General features: G+C 42.3%; 1 protein-coding gene across 19 annotated transcripts in view; it reads right to left on the bottom strand.

The window, feature by feature from the left end:
* The window catches only part of PDE4DIP (phosphodiesterase 4D interacting protein), a 176,731-nt gene extending 161,767 nt beyond the window's left edge, over positions 1-14,964 (bottom strand). For 12 of the 19 annotated variants that reach the window (XM_019714216.2, XM_074318440.1, XM_019714228.2 and 9 more), the window contains exon 1: positions 14,386-14,797. In XM_019714216.2, the coding sequence (XP_019569775.2) occupies positions 14,386-14,624 (239 nt within the window). In that variant the 5' untranslated portion in view covers positions 14,625-14,797. Of the gene's footprint in view, positions 1-14,385; positions 14,798-14,908 lie in introns of those variants that run through there. The other 7 variants (XM_074318437.1, XM_074318448.1, XM_074318458.1 and 4 more) reach the window with 4 other exon arrangements.
* Positions 14,965-15,190: the final 226 nt, after the last annotated feature.

The raw sequence follows: 15,190 nt of genomic DNA, 5'->3' as shown, positions 1-15,190 counted from the left end.
CAGCAAAAGCTTTCAAAATAAGTACAGTTGACCCTTGAACAACACAAGTTTGAACTGCATGGGTCCACATATACATGGATTTTCTTCTCATCTTGTAAACAGACGACATAAACTTATGATGTTGATAGAGCACAGTGCTTTAAATGTATTTTCTCTCCCTTATAATTTTCTTAATAAGTTTCTTTTCTCCAGCTTACTTTAGTAGAAGAATACAGTATATAATATATATAACATACAAAATGATGTATTAATTAACTGTCTGTCTATATTATCAGTAAGGCTTCCGATCAACAGTAGGCTATTAGTAAAGTTTTGAGGGAGTCAAATGTTATATGCAGATTTTCCACAGCATGGGGATCAGCGTCCCTAACTCCTGAGTCGTTCAAGGGTTAACAGTAGTTTCAGGGCAAAAATCAAATCTAAGATGTGACTGTTAGACACATGGTTTAAGAACTCAAGAAGATTTGAAGTGGTGCCTCATCTATCATTTCAGTTACATGAAAAGGCTTTTGTCTGGAGGAGTTGATAATTATAAATTAATACAAAAGATGCCCTCAAAGTTTTTAAGCAAATCGTACCAGCACAGACTGAAAGGGATCACACAGCACAGAAGGAAAAGATGCCTTTAGACCCTCAACTTGCTACTGAAAGGACGTAGGCTGAGAAAGTTACCGATGGCAAACAAGGACCATTGCTCATGGAAAAAGAATGACTCAAAGAATGGGACGAAGAGCCCAGAGGGCAGACCAAGGGGTCCTCAGATAGAGATGTCCCCAGATCAAGAGGCACCGTACTTAAGGAGCTGCACCTCAGGACCCAAATTCATCTGAACTTGATTCAGATGAGATTCAGGACTCCTGGGCTGATGCACTAAATGTTATGAAACTTCTTGGGGTTTGGAAGGGAGTAATGCCCGTGGGAATGTTTCTGGCCAAAAAGTGGAGGAATGTGGTAGATTAGAGATGGTTGAAAACTCTTGGCTGCTTCTCCCATTGAGAGCTCGGGTTCAATTCTCCACCCCTTGAATCTGAGCTGGTCTCAGTGACTTGCTTGACCAATAGAAGGAGGTGCTAGGCGATAATTCTGTGGTTGGGTCATAAGAAGCCTTACAGCTTCTACCTGGGCCTCTTGATATACTGAGCTGCCATGAGAGAAGTCTGACTGCCTTGCTGGAGAGGCCCTGAGAGTGCGTGTGAAATGTCATCCAGCAGTCTGCGTGAAGGCATCAGGCGTCACTCACATTCTGTGCCTGATCTGAGTGAAGTTGTTCTGGGGCCTCCAGAACAGCCTTCGGCGAGATACCACTGAGTGACCCAGTCTACACCACATGAAACAGACAAATTGCTCAGCTGAGACCTGTCCAAATTCCTCACCCACAAAATCATAAAATGTAATACAATGATTTTCAAGCCACTAAGTTGTGAAGAGAATCTTTATGCAGAAGTAGATAGCTGGACAATGAGTTCAAAGGTACACAATAATTCCGATGCATTATCTTATTCATTCATTCATTCATTCATTCACTCAAAAAATGATGCCTGAGGACCATTATGTGTCAGGTACTACGCTATATAGGAGGGACATAGCAGTAAAACAAACAAACAAAAACCAGCAAAGACCCTGTTTTCACGAAGTGTACAGTCTCCTGGTAGAGACAGACAATAAGTAAATCATTACAACAGGCCAGATGGTGAGGAGTGCAATGAGGAGACACCAAGAAGTGTCACGAGAGCATCCCAGCGAGGCAATCCTCTTGTACAGATGAGGAAACAGGGTCTTAGAGAGGCTGACGGACAGGCCAGCAAGACAAGCCGGTTCCCAGGAATAATAACGCGGGAGCTTCATGTAGTGAAAAACTGTCCAATAGAGTTCAGAAATTCAAGTCTGTGACCTGTGTTATTAGGCCGACCAAGGAAGAGGCAGACCTGAGACTTGGAAGGATGTACCTGTTACCCAGGCCACGCAAGTACCTAGAAAGCAAAGGTCCGAATATGAATTCAAGGTTCCACCCTTCAGTCACGGGAGGGGGCAGGGGCTGGGGCACGCGTGACTCTGAGGGCTATACATAGGGGAAGTGGCAGCTGTGCCTCTGAGCAATAAATCCGAAGCGGGAGCAGTTTATGAGACTGGGAAACAACCCTCGGGATACGTAGAAATATTTGTGTGGGGAAAGGGGATTTTGTAAAAAGACTACATTTCCTAAACGAACAGGGAGGATGTCAGAGGTAGCTAAGGCTCGTGGGACTTAATTTATTCCCACAAGCTGATAAAACTCAGGGGCAATTTGGTTACCTTAGTTCATTCAATTCAACATTAGTTCAACTAACACAGAGCCTATGCTAGGCACTGCGTTACATGATTAAAAGCCAGTGTGGAAAGTCAGGCAGGCATTCATCAAACCCTACTACGCATCACACTCTCAGTGCTACAACAAAGGTACAAAGAGGAACATAAAAGAGGGAGTGATTCATTAAATTTGAAGGTTTCACAAAGAAGGTATCATCTGAAAAATGTTAGTAATACAAAATTTTATCAGACATTAGGAAAAAGACAGTGCTTTTGTTTAAAAAATTTGAATTGTCACTGGTGGAAGGAGAAATGCCCCCAGTCTCTTCGGAGTGACTTCCCAGGGTCCCATTCATCTGGAAGGGCCGTGCAGCACAGCTGACGTCTCTGCCGGGCGTTACAACAGAGTGGGTACGATTACTAGCTGTAGAGTTAGGGAGACTTACAAACCACCCCCTTCTCAATGGCCAGCCCTGTGATTTCTGAGGTTATGTAACCTCTGTGCTTTAGCTTCCTTAACTGTAAAATAAGGTTCATGATAATAACCACCTAATAGGGCAGTTGAGAGAACAAAATGAGATAATATATGAAAAGTGTTTAATTTATTGCCTAGCACATGTTAAGGATTTAATAAATCATGGCTATTTTTTTTATTGATATTTACATACCAGGAAGGATTCCACCCCTGTATAGAAGACATGAATTTTAATTTCAGTTTTGCTTCAAACTGATCTCTAGGGCTGGGCCCGTGACCCTGATTTTCCATTTCTCAGGTCCCTGATTTACCACAGGACACCAAGGCACTAGCAAGGAAGCTGAATAAACTGGTTCCCTCACTTCCTGGCTGGAGTTCTAGTGACAAAAAGAGTAGCTATTTCCTCTAGCTTGTAGTACTCCCTTTATCTCCCAACCTCCCCATCTTGAAGAGTGTGTGTGTGTGTGTGTGTGTGTTTATTCAGACCTACCTCCTTCCCTGGCTAACCTTATCTGTCAGCTATAACAAAAACCTCAAGAAATGTATGACCAAGCCTTCAGACAGCTGGTGATAATTTACTCATACAACCCCCCTCCTCCTTTCAACACCCACTACGTACGTGTATCTGATGTTGGAGGAGGGGGTTCAGGCAAAAAATGTGGTACGTACATTTCTAGGAAGGGGGTTAGAACAGTGAAGAAAGGCTTGTGTCAATTACCTGGACGATTCTCCTTGCTTTGAACACGGATATTGGGCCTTAAAAATGGAAGGGACTGCTGTGCGGGTCAATAAATACATTTCTGGAGCCAGAAATAATACTGGGATAAATTCATAAACAGCTTTCAAGGCATTCATGACAATTGCACCATCACTAAAACCTGAGACGTTCGTTGTCCAGGACGGGACAAGCAGTTCCACGCCAAGGCCAAGGGCCACGTATCAGGCAATCTAGGCAGCTTCAAAAACCCTTAGAAATGACAACTAAGTGCAGTGCATGAGCCCAGTTTAGGGCTCAGATTGGATTCGGAATTAGAAAACATATCACTAAGGACCAGACAGCTATACAGCTATGGTCCTTGCCTTTGTTTCTTGTATCATGTTATCTACTAGCTAGTTCCCGGATCTATCAAGATGGATTTCTCTGGATTTAAAATTCTGGCAGACACTGAGAAATCCTGACGCTCTGTCTCTACAGATTGGACCTTAAGGAGATGTGTGTGTGTGTGTGTGTGTGTGTGTGTAACATAAATCAGTTTTTAAAACTTTCAATTTTCACAAAAATTTAAAAAATTTCAACACATAGATAAGTTGCAAAAATAATACAATGAAGTCCTGTAAATCCTTCACTTGATTCACCAATCATTCACGTTTCGTCATTTTTCTCTTTCCCCACCCTACCCCACACACAATTACTGCTAAACCATTTAAAAGTAAGATGCAGACTATTCACCCTTACATATTTCAGTGTGTATCTCCTAAGAATAATTCAAATCATTAATTACTGTGATTATGTAAAAGAATATATCACCTCTCCCTGTCAGCCTTTGTCACTATTAAGCAGAATCTGAAGCGTTTGCATTGAATTACTTACCTACTGCATTGAATCAGCAGCTAACCCTGGGAGATTTTTGGCTCAAATCTGACAGCCAAGCCAGCTCATCAAGATAATCACTCCCAGAACAAAGGCGAAACATACAACAAAGACACATTTCCTCTTTTACACTTAGAACTACTGGAAGTCAATGTCTTGGCAGTTTCAAACAGCTGTGTGTCCTTTCTTCCATCTGGCAAGGGTTCAGAAATATTGAGACACAGCCTCAGAAAGCCTCACACAATCAAGGAAAAATTTGAATGAGAAAAATTCCACATTTGTGTATTCACTTTTGTTTCAATTTTCATCTTAGCATAAAGGAAGCCAAGATACTGAGCTGTGGAGTTCAAGGTCAAACACCTGGCATTTCTAGACAAAAAAAAAAGGAGGATACCTCGATGGTCTTTTATCCTTGCAAAGTTCAAGTTAGTACAGGGGCTGTCAGACATAACCCCATTCTACAGCACATCAGTTCAGTCAAAGAACAAACAAACCCAACGTTAACCACTATGATTCAACTAAAATAAATTAGACAAACATATCCCACTTTTTCCGCTGGGTCTGTGATAGCACAACAGGCCCAGAAATACTGGCTGATATTAAATCAGAGGTTGTGAGATACAGAAAAGGATGATTGCCTCCTCTATTTCTTGGCTTTTGGTGGATTCTCAGGAGGAAGAAGAAGGGGAAAAAAACAAGGCCAGAAGGTCAAGGCCAGAAGGTCCTGGTGCTGAGGGACTGGTCCAACTGGTTCAAGCTTTTAATTCAGCTGTGAAGGTGTTCAGGGCTGGACTTAGTGTGAAAGAAGTGCAGCGCTCGCCTACGGTGCAAAAGGTAAGGGATGCCAAAAACTCAGTACGTAAGATAAATGATATTTTAACGCAATAGGTGACTAACCAAAGATTAATGCAAAGATCCATGATGAACCAAGTATCCAAATTTTAAATACGAGCAGGATCTGCCTCTGCGTTTGCCCGATGCCGGGAGTGGCTGCCTTACTTGCGGCACTCTGGTCGGGGCCCTGGTTACTCGCCCCAGAGGGTGTGATAAGAGCCAAACCTTTAGATGCATCTACACTGGTATTCTCAAGAGCTACATTCTGTTGACCTTGTTGGCAGCATCTCTCTGTGCATTATGAACTGCCAATGTCGGGTGGCACCTTTAAGGCAACACAAGGCAAAACTGAGTGTGCAAGCCAAGGCTAGCTCTTCCAACCTCCTTCCCAAGTAGTTTCAAGGCTCAAGGGCAGGTTCTGTGATGTATAGAGCACCAGGAGGTGGCAGAACAGATGGGAAGGGAAGATGGTGGGAGAGGGGAAAAAGGAACAGGTCACCTCCTGAGTTGCTGCTAATGAAACTCAAACCCAAGGAGCCTGTCATTTTAAGAAAACCCTGAGGAGCCCCAACTCTCTCAAAAACCAAATCTGCCTCACCTTCAGTCTTCCCGTCGCATGGGCTGGAAAGTCAGAGTAGCCGCGCTACATCTTCTATGCAGGTTCTAGTGAATTCAAGCTGCTTAAGAAACTTTATCAGACTGGAGTCTCACCTTTGGCAAGAGCTGACCCTCCACAAGGACCAAACCTGCACACCATCTACAGATGCCCCCTGCTGGCAGGACCTATCCTACAGCGATGCCCCACCGGGTATCTTGTTTGGCGCTGCCATGGGACATGAACACTGCAGGTAATCAGTTACCAACACCACCCACTATGGTTTTATCTACTTGCTTCACAATTTCGGTTACCTACCAGGCCACCTGTACGCAGCAGATATTTGTGTTTTCCTTCAGATGGCCTGCCCGGTCCCTGGTGGTGGGGCAACCACAGCCTGCCTTCTGCCTCCTCTACCTACATCTGCCTCCCAGGGCCATACTGCCTCCCTAGTCTTGGGTCCCTTGAGCCATTGTTTAACCTACCCTCTGGGCGGGACAGTGGAGGCACAGCTCTGAACCTACCTAGAGAGCTGAACCATTTGCCAGGTTCTTGACAGTCCCTTCACCGGTTTTCTTTGATTAAAGCGTAACTCAGGGTCCAGTCCAATTGAAGGCAAGGCCCTCTTTCCTCAGCTCAGTTTCTGCAGCTTTGGATTGTGGGAAGGGTCCCTCTTCTGGTCCATCTTGACATCCAAATTCTGCCTGTGAGACCAGAACAGACCAGGTGGAAACTGTCCTGGGAGGATGGAGAAAGGGAAGTCCCGAGGGCCAGCTGAGACAGGAGAGAAGCCAAAGGACGTGAAAGTCTTTTAAGGTCTCACTGAAGCGTGAAAAAGAAAAACATGGTGTAGACACTGAAGAGCTGAAGTTGATGGCTGAGAAAAACTAGCCTGTGTCAAACTAGAAGAGTAAAAAGAAGGTACACTCCTCCTTGCTTTTTGTGCTTCATTTGTACTAGCCTTGCTCCAGAAGGAAGGAAGGAAAGCAATAAGTCCCATTGTTCATCTGATTTCCAGGAGTACACGTAATGGATGCAGACTGTGGTCAGCAGTCGCTAAGACGCCCCCAATGATCCCTGGCAATCACTCTCTTGGTATTGGAAAGAGATTCCTTATAATGGATTGGCTGATGCAATTATGCAGGCCGAGAAATTCCACGGTCTGCTGTATGGAAGTGGGAAACCCAGGAAAGCCGATGGTATAGTTCTGAGGCCCAGTGAGTCCATGGTGTAAGTCCCAGTCCAAGGTCAAAGAGCTAATGTTCCAGCTCAAGCCATCAGGCAGAGGGAGCAAATTCTCCCCTCCTCCATCTTTTTGTTCTATTTAGGCCCTCAACGTATTGGATGGCGCCCACCCACATTGGGGAGGGCAATCTGCTTTACTCAATCTACTGATTTCAAATGCTACTTTTATCTGGAAACACTCTCACTGACTCACCAAGAAATAATGTTTAGCTAAATATCTAGGCACATTGTGATCCAGCCAGGTTGACACAGAAATAACCATAACAGCCAGTAGATTTGGGGGTAATTTGTTATGCAGCAATAGACAACTGATACACAGACTCCTAAACCTTCCCACAATCCAAGGGGATGCTGTAGAGTTAGAGACCCAGCCCTCCCACTCACAAAGAAGCTATTAGTCTCTTTACAGTAAAGAAAGACAAAGAATTCAGAACACTTATTTAAGGCTGCACAACAGGAAATCTAGATTTATGGTGAAAATTAAGGGAATGGTAAGCAGTACCGTTGCAAGACCATTCTGTAGGATAGCTGCCTAAGCACTCTCTCACCAAAATATGCTTTTAATTACTACCAAGAACATTTCTTTTCTTTTAGAAAACATGTAAAATCCATGAACACCTTTCCTGTTGAGATTATGGGGAAGCTGTACATTTTAGTTGCAATATTTACTAGGTGGGTGCAAAAGTCATTGCGGTTCTGCAATTATTTTTAACCGTTTAAACTGCAATTACTTTTGCACCAACCTAACAGTTGGAGATTCCAAAGTTAGGGTTTATAGAGCAATGAGGCAAAAAGATGTTATAGATTGGGATATGATGGAGACTAAGGGGATGCTAAAATAGGGTATTGTTTCTGTTTGTACACTAAGGTCACTTGATGTGTTAACATTCATTTTACTTGCCTACTTTCTCTGAGCTAGCATTGTGAGGTTAAACGTGGGTGCGCATGAGCACACATACAGTGGACGAAAGCCCCCCATTCTGTGAACACATGTGCTCGTCGTTCTGGGCCGTGAGCCCAGCTTGCCTTAAATCTTTGTTAGTTGACGGTGTCCCAGATTTTCCTTTGAAATGTGCAACTCGCTCATTTTTATTAACCTGAATATTGAGCTCTCTGATGGTTTTTTGATAGATTCTTGCTCATGCCCAGGCCCACTTCCTTTTGTTTTAAACAGATCACTCATTCTGAGTTGCCGTATGAAAAGAAAGCAAATCCCCACAAAGTCAGATTTTCGTAACGCAGCTTATAATTTTAAAATAGATGACTTTGCACACTTCATATGCTAATTTGGAGACCAGACCATTTTCGTCAAAGCTCTAGCAAAGGCTTTTTGTTTGCCTTGTTTTTTTAAGGAAAAGCAAATCTAGGGTCACTGAAAGGGGGAAAAAAAACTTTAAGCATGAAATATGGACAAAAATCATTACTCTAATGCACGTCAAACAAACTTTAGCACCTGCCAATTAGACGCCACCTCTACCGCTTCATACCTGTGAGATCTTCTCAAATTATTCAACATTTCCATAAAAGTAGGGATAATAATAGCATCTTGCTCACAGAATTGTGGTGAGAATTAAATGAGCTGATGCTTATTAATTGCCTAGGATATGGCCTGGCATGCAGCAAGTGCATAATAAAGAATATTAATAACGCAAATTATATATGTAATAATGATCACAGTGGTAACGCAGTTGCCGTGGATGTCAGTGATCAAAATCTAAATTACAGAATTCTGTTTGGAACTCTGGCAAAGCAGACTGAGAGAACAGTAACGGAAGAAGAAGCTGGAGTGTCCTGAGGCAAACATCTCCCTGCTTGCCATCGCCTTCCCACCATGAACACTACCACCATCTGGCTAGTGAATGCAGCCCTCTGTGAAGACACTTTAAATATTATCCAGGGTTTTCTCCATTGCAGGGACCTTCATCCCTTTGTCCCATCACCTCACCACATACTGAGTGGGGATAAAACTTCAACTAGGATTAAGCAAAACACCTCAATCAGAGGTTTCAAATATAGCTTCATACAGAGCCTTCAACAATAGAATTCTCTCTTTCAATTATTGTCTGTGCTGGTTGTATTTTCAGCGCCTGCCAGGTAGCGAGTTATCTGTCAGCAGCTCCAGGCTTCCACTTTCCCTCGGGTTCACGTCCATTAGCAGAAAAGCTGCCTCCTTCAGGAGGCTTCTGAAAAATCCTCTTTGGACTAACTTTAGTCAAGGGCCCATCTCTGCACTCATTCCTGAGGTTATGGGGGAGGGGGAGGGGGCAAGGACTTACTCTTTTTTTAAAAAAAGGAATGGATGTTTAATTTTGTATCTATTAAGATGTCTATATCGTTTTTCTTTTTTACTCCGCTAATTGGTGAATTACACTTATTGATGTAAGAATGTTAAAATTGATTTTGTTATGGGATAAATCCCACTTAGTCATGATAAACTATCCTTTCTATGTTGTTGGATTAGATCTGCTAAAATTTTGTTAATAATTTTTGTATCTATGTTCAGGAGGGGTAGTGGTGTACAGTTTTCACTTGTAAAATTAATCATCCATTGCTAATGGAAAACTCTCAGAAAATTATGAGTAAAAGGGAGCTCCCTCAACGTGACACAAAAGGCACCTATGAAAAACCTACAGGTAATACCTGAATGCCTTCCTCCTAAAATCAGGAACAAGACATAGATGTTTGCTCTCACTATTTCAATTCAACTTTGTATTATACATGCTAGCTAGTGCAATAAGTCAAAATAAATGATATAGAGATTGGAAAGAAAGTAAATTATATTTCTCTCTCTCTCTTCTCTCTCTCTCTTTCTCTGTAGATGACATAATCATCATGTAGGATATTCTATGGAATCTACAAAATGACTACTAAAACTAAATAGTGAATCTAGCAAAGCTACAGGATATAGGATCAATATACAAAAATCAGCATAAACTAGCAATGAACAACCAGAAACTGAAATTTTAAAGACATTATCATTTATAATAGAATTAAAAATATACAGAATTGAGGGGTATATCACAGAAATGTAAATCCTGTACACTAAAAACATGGAACACTAATTGGAGAAATTAAAGTTGAGCTAAATGAGGGTTTCTCAGCCTCAACACTATTGATGTGTCGGGTTGGATAATTCTTCATTGTCAGTACTATTCTGTGAACAGCACGACGTTTACCAGTATTTCTGACCTCTGTCTACCCAATGACATTATCACCCTTGCCGTGAGTTATGATAATCAACAATGTGTCCAGATGTCCTTTGTGAAACACAATTGTGCCCAGCTGAGAACCGCTGATCTAAATAAATGGACAGATATACCATGCTTATGGATCAGAAGACTCAATATTGTTAAAATGTTGATTCTCTCCAAATTAATCTATAGACTCCCATTCAAATCCCCAGCAGGCTTTTCGTCTACATTGAGAATTGGGTTCCAAAATATATATGGGAATGCAAAGGACCTAGAATAGCCCAAACAATTTTGAATAAGAAAAACAAAGTTAGAGGACTTACACTGCATGATATCAAGACTTATAAAGCTACATTAATCAAGACAGTAGAGTATTGGTCTAAACAAATATATTAATGGAACAGAATAGAATATTCATATACAGATATATGGTCAAATGATTTTGATAAAAGTGTCAAGGCAATTAATGCAGAAATGATAGATTTCTCAACAAATATTGCTGGATCAATTGGATAGCTCCATGTAAAAAGTAAACCTTAATCAATACTCTGCACTTTACACAAAAGTTAACTCAAAATGGATCATAGACCAAAATGTAAAACATAAAACTTCTAGAAGAAAACATAAGAGAATACTTTTGTGGCCTTGGGTTAAGCAATGGTTCCTTAGATAATATATTAAAGTAAAATCCAGAAAAGAAAAATCTGATAGTCTGGACTTCAGCAAAATTTAAAAACTCCTGGTCTTCAAAAGACACTGTTACTAAAATGAAAAGACAAGCTATAGAGTAAGAGAAAATATTTGCCAAGTACATATATAAAAAAACCTTGTATTTGGAATATATAAAGAACTCCTAAATTTAACAATAAAAAAGCAAACAACTCAATGAAAAAAAATGGGCCAAAGATTTCAACAGACACTTCACCAAAAATATACAGATAGTAATTAAGCACATGAAAAGACATTCAACATCAGTAGGCAATAGGGAAATGCAAATCAAAACCATAAGAAACGATTTCACAACCACAAGAATGGCTATAATGAAAAAGACAGTAACAAACATTGGCAAGAATGGAGAAATGGGAAACTTCATCCATTGCTAGTGGGAATGAAAAAGGAACAATCCCTTTGACAAAGAGTTTGGCAATTTCTTAAGAAGTTAAACATATGCCTACTGTTCTATGCCTCGAAATTAACCCAAGAGAAATGAAAGCACCTGTACACACAAAGCTTTGTTCAAGAATGTTCACAGCAGTTTTATTTGTAATAGCCCCCCATCAAAAACAAACAAACAAACAAACTGGAAACAACCCAACAGCTGGTGAATTAATAAACAAATGTGGCACATCCATACAATGGAATACTATTCAGCAATGAAGGAAAATGAATTATTAATACCCATAACAGCATAACTAAATCTCAAGATAACTAGACTGAGTGAAAGAAGACAGGAAAAACAAAGAGTAGGTACTGTAATGATCCCATTTATATAAAATTCTAGAAAATGCAAACTAACATCTAGTGACAGACACATCAGTGGTTCATATTGCCAGCTTGTAGGGGCGATAACAAGATCCCCCAATCCCACTGTTCTACCCCCATCATGAATTTTGCCTAAGGAAAGTAAGCTTGACATCTGGAATTTAAACTTGACAATGCAGACAAACTGGTTCACAGATGTTCAGACACTTGAAACAGACGCAAGGATTCCTATTACCTGGTTGAATATGTTAGCACGTGAGAGATAGCAAAAGGAATGTATACATGAGAAGAGAGGTTGGTTATTAATGACACCATCCGGGGAAGAAAGAATGCATTCATAGCCCTTGATACTCTGTTTGAAGCTATTAAAAACATTTTAAATGTAGAATTCACTGATTAATTTCTCTTGTTCTATTTGGCTCCCAAATGGGGCAAGTACGCCAAGAGACCTCACTAAAATAACAAAGAGGGTCTAGTTGTTAGAATCCTCATTACAAACTAATAATTTGCCATGCTAGACTTTTATAGTAGTCTTGCAGATTTGTTTAATATTGGCCTGAGAAATAGACTCAACAGCTAAAGACCAGATTCTGACATATTTTCCAAGATAATGCCACTTGTGCGGCCTTTTGGGACAGTCAGCTTTCCCCGGACAGATCCTTTTATTTATTTTTTTATGTTCACAGTTCATCTTTCTGTTATAGTACTTACTCCCTACTATAGTTAGATGAGCAAAGTTTAGAACTCTAAGATTCTGAGTTACCTGACGGTAGTTTTGCTTCCAGCTTTGTGTACTGGCCTCCACCATGGTTGCTCAATAAATAACACTGAATGAAATCGAATCTTGATAACGTGCTGCTTTCTTCCATTTTTCACTTGCTTGTGAGTTAGAAAACTAGATACCAAAACACACCCAAGTACAAGCCTCTAATACCGATAAACCTCTACTACTATAGCTGCGACAGATATGTTTTTAAAAGTATGCCACACATTTCCTGGAGAATTTTCAAATGAGGATCAAAGTAGCACCGACCTTGGTGAAGTTCCTGACACAGTTTCATTTGGGAATTCCTGAAATGTCTAAAAGCATTTCAAGGTTCGTCATTACATCACTAAGATGAATGCAGAGGTTTGTCAGATGAGAACTGTTAAGGAAAAAATGAAAGGGTGCTACGTATTTTAAGAAATAAACTACAATTTAGAGTACTGGATTCTAACCCTACCCACTTTTTGTTACCAAAGACAGTAAGAAAAAATCACACTTTTATGACAAGGAGTTATGATCTATTTAAAATTTGGCAATAATAATGCTTCTTTTGATAAAAAGTTTACCCCAGTGTATATAAAGTAATTAGGAAGACTTTAAATTATAAATATACATCAAGCTAAATCGTTTTGTTTCAGGCTTTAAAAAAAAAACTCCCAAGTAGTCTGTGAAAAATATTCAACACCCCATAGATAATACATGTTGAAAAAAAGTAACTATGTTTGGGCTAAAATTCTACTTTATAAAAAAAAAAAATCAAATAATGACTACTTCTTGCTTTATTCCTTCTTACAAGCAATAATTGATTATGGGTTTCTTAATAGAAATGTGACTCCTTTAAATGTTGTTGAGGGAATATCTGACTCAGTTTTCTCAAATTAACAGTGGATAGTGTGTGGAATAAATACAATTAACTGTCTGTGAATAAACTAAGTTGCCTAGTTCACAAATGACGCATAGTCTCTAACACAGAATACAGAGCCCACTAATATTTAGACCCGCAATTAATTCTCCAAAGATGCAAATCCTGATTTTATGCATAGGAAACCGGCCTAGAGAAATGAAGTATCGCTTCTCAGATCCCAATTAGTTCATGGCAGCTTAGAGACTGAAATCACTGTCTCCTTGTCGTTGGATTGAGGAGAGCTGGCCTCCCATAGAAGAATAAGCCAAAGATGCTATGACAAGGAAATGTTTATTTCAAAAAATGCAGCAGCACAATCTGTCTCTTCTCCAAAAAAAAAATTAAAAATCGTGTACGGCAGATTTTCATCCTGCAGCTGCTACAGGAAGAAAATTGGGGGCCAACGTGTCTGGTCTTCCAAGCCAGAGCCACGGAAGGGTCTGTGCTGTGCGGCCTCCCCCCCCCCCCCCCAATAGGTAGGGCTCCAGCTCTGCAGGGGGAGAGGTGGCCTAGGAAAAAAGGACCATCACCAACCTACACCCTGCAGTCTGTATCTAATTTAAAAAACAAAAAAGAAAGAAAAGAGGGTGTAAGCGGAGGTACGCTTCCTGATCCTTCGTCTTCTTTTACTATTACTGACGTTTCCATCCTGGCATCGCCTCCTGAATCCTGTGCTCGTTCCTCTCTCCTTTGACAACCCAGCAGGCATGGCCTTCAACCTCGTTTCCGCCAACAAAGCGAGTGTCTACACGTGAAGCAAACACCCTGGGACAGAGCCTGCGTTTCCCCAGCTTTGGTCTGGTACAATCCGGCGCCACACCTTTACTTCTAGGCGACTCCCCACTGTCGCTCCCCCTCCATCATCCCCCTCCCCACATCCCTGTGCCTTCCAACCTTCTCCAACCTGTCACTGCGCACCAAGCTCTCCCAGGCGCCCGGGTCTGCAGCCCCAGGAGCGGTTCTCCTGCCCGGCGCGCAGTGCCATCTGCAGCCCCGGGACCCCGCGGTGCTCTCACCTCATCCAGGGTGCAGCCGCCGCGGCTGCCTCTTCCTCCTCGGCCGCCGCTGCCCAGCTCCCGGCCGGCTCCGGAGGCCGTCTTTCCGGGCCGGGAGCCCGCCGCGAGGACTGGGGGGCTCGCGCCGCGTCTCCGGACCAGTGAGGCGCGTGGCGCGCCCGGCAGGACGCGCGGCAGGGGCAGCTGCAGTCGCAGCGGCGGCGGCGGCGGCAGGAGGACCCGCTATCGGTCCTCTTCATGGATTCCCCGGGCCTGGCCACCCCAGTCCTAGCTGCCGTCCCTGCTTGGTCTTCCCGCACCGCCAGGGCGCATCCTCTGGACGAGGACAGCCATCCACTCCCGCAGCCACTGTGGCGGCGGAGACCTGGAAGGACGAGGCCTCCTGCGCGCGGCTTCTGCCACCTGCTCCGCCCAGATTGCCGGGTCCCTGTCCCACTGACACCCACGCTGCCTCCGCACCTCTATCACCTCGCGTTCGCCCTCCACCCACTGCCACAACGTGGAGACCTTTCCGTTCCCAGACCTCATTCTTTTCTTCGTCCTGTCTGCTCCATTGTCACCGTCCTCCATTTCCAACCTCAAACGGTTTTTCCTTGTCTCACATCCTCTCTCCATATTTTCCCGGTTTTTGTCCTTCTCCTCCCTTCAAACCGGTCATCCTCTTATTTTCTCCCGAGAATCACTTCTCCAGGTTGTTGGCTAGCGCCCTTTCTCCCTCATTCCCTCTTTAAAAAGCTACATCTCCTTTCAATTTTCCCTTTATTGTAAAAAGCTTTCTCCTAAACAACCTGTTTTCCTTTCAGTT

Source organism: Rhinolophus sinicus, linkage group LG14, assembly GCF_036562045.2.
Source record: "Rhinolophus sinicus isolate RSC01 linkage group LG14, ASM3656204v1, whole genome shotgun sequence".
In the NCBI taxonomy this organism is placed as follows: domain Eukaryota; kingdom Metazoa; phylum Chordata; class Mammalia; order Chiroptera; family Rhinolophidae; genus Rhinolophus; species Rhinolophus sinicus.
This window is presented reverse-complemented; position numbering and strand designations above follow the sequence as displayed.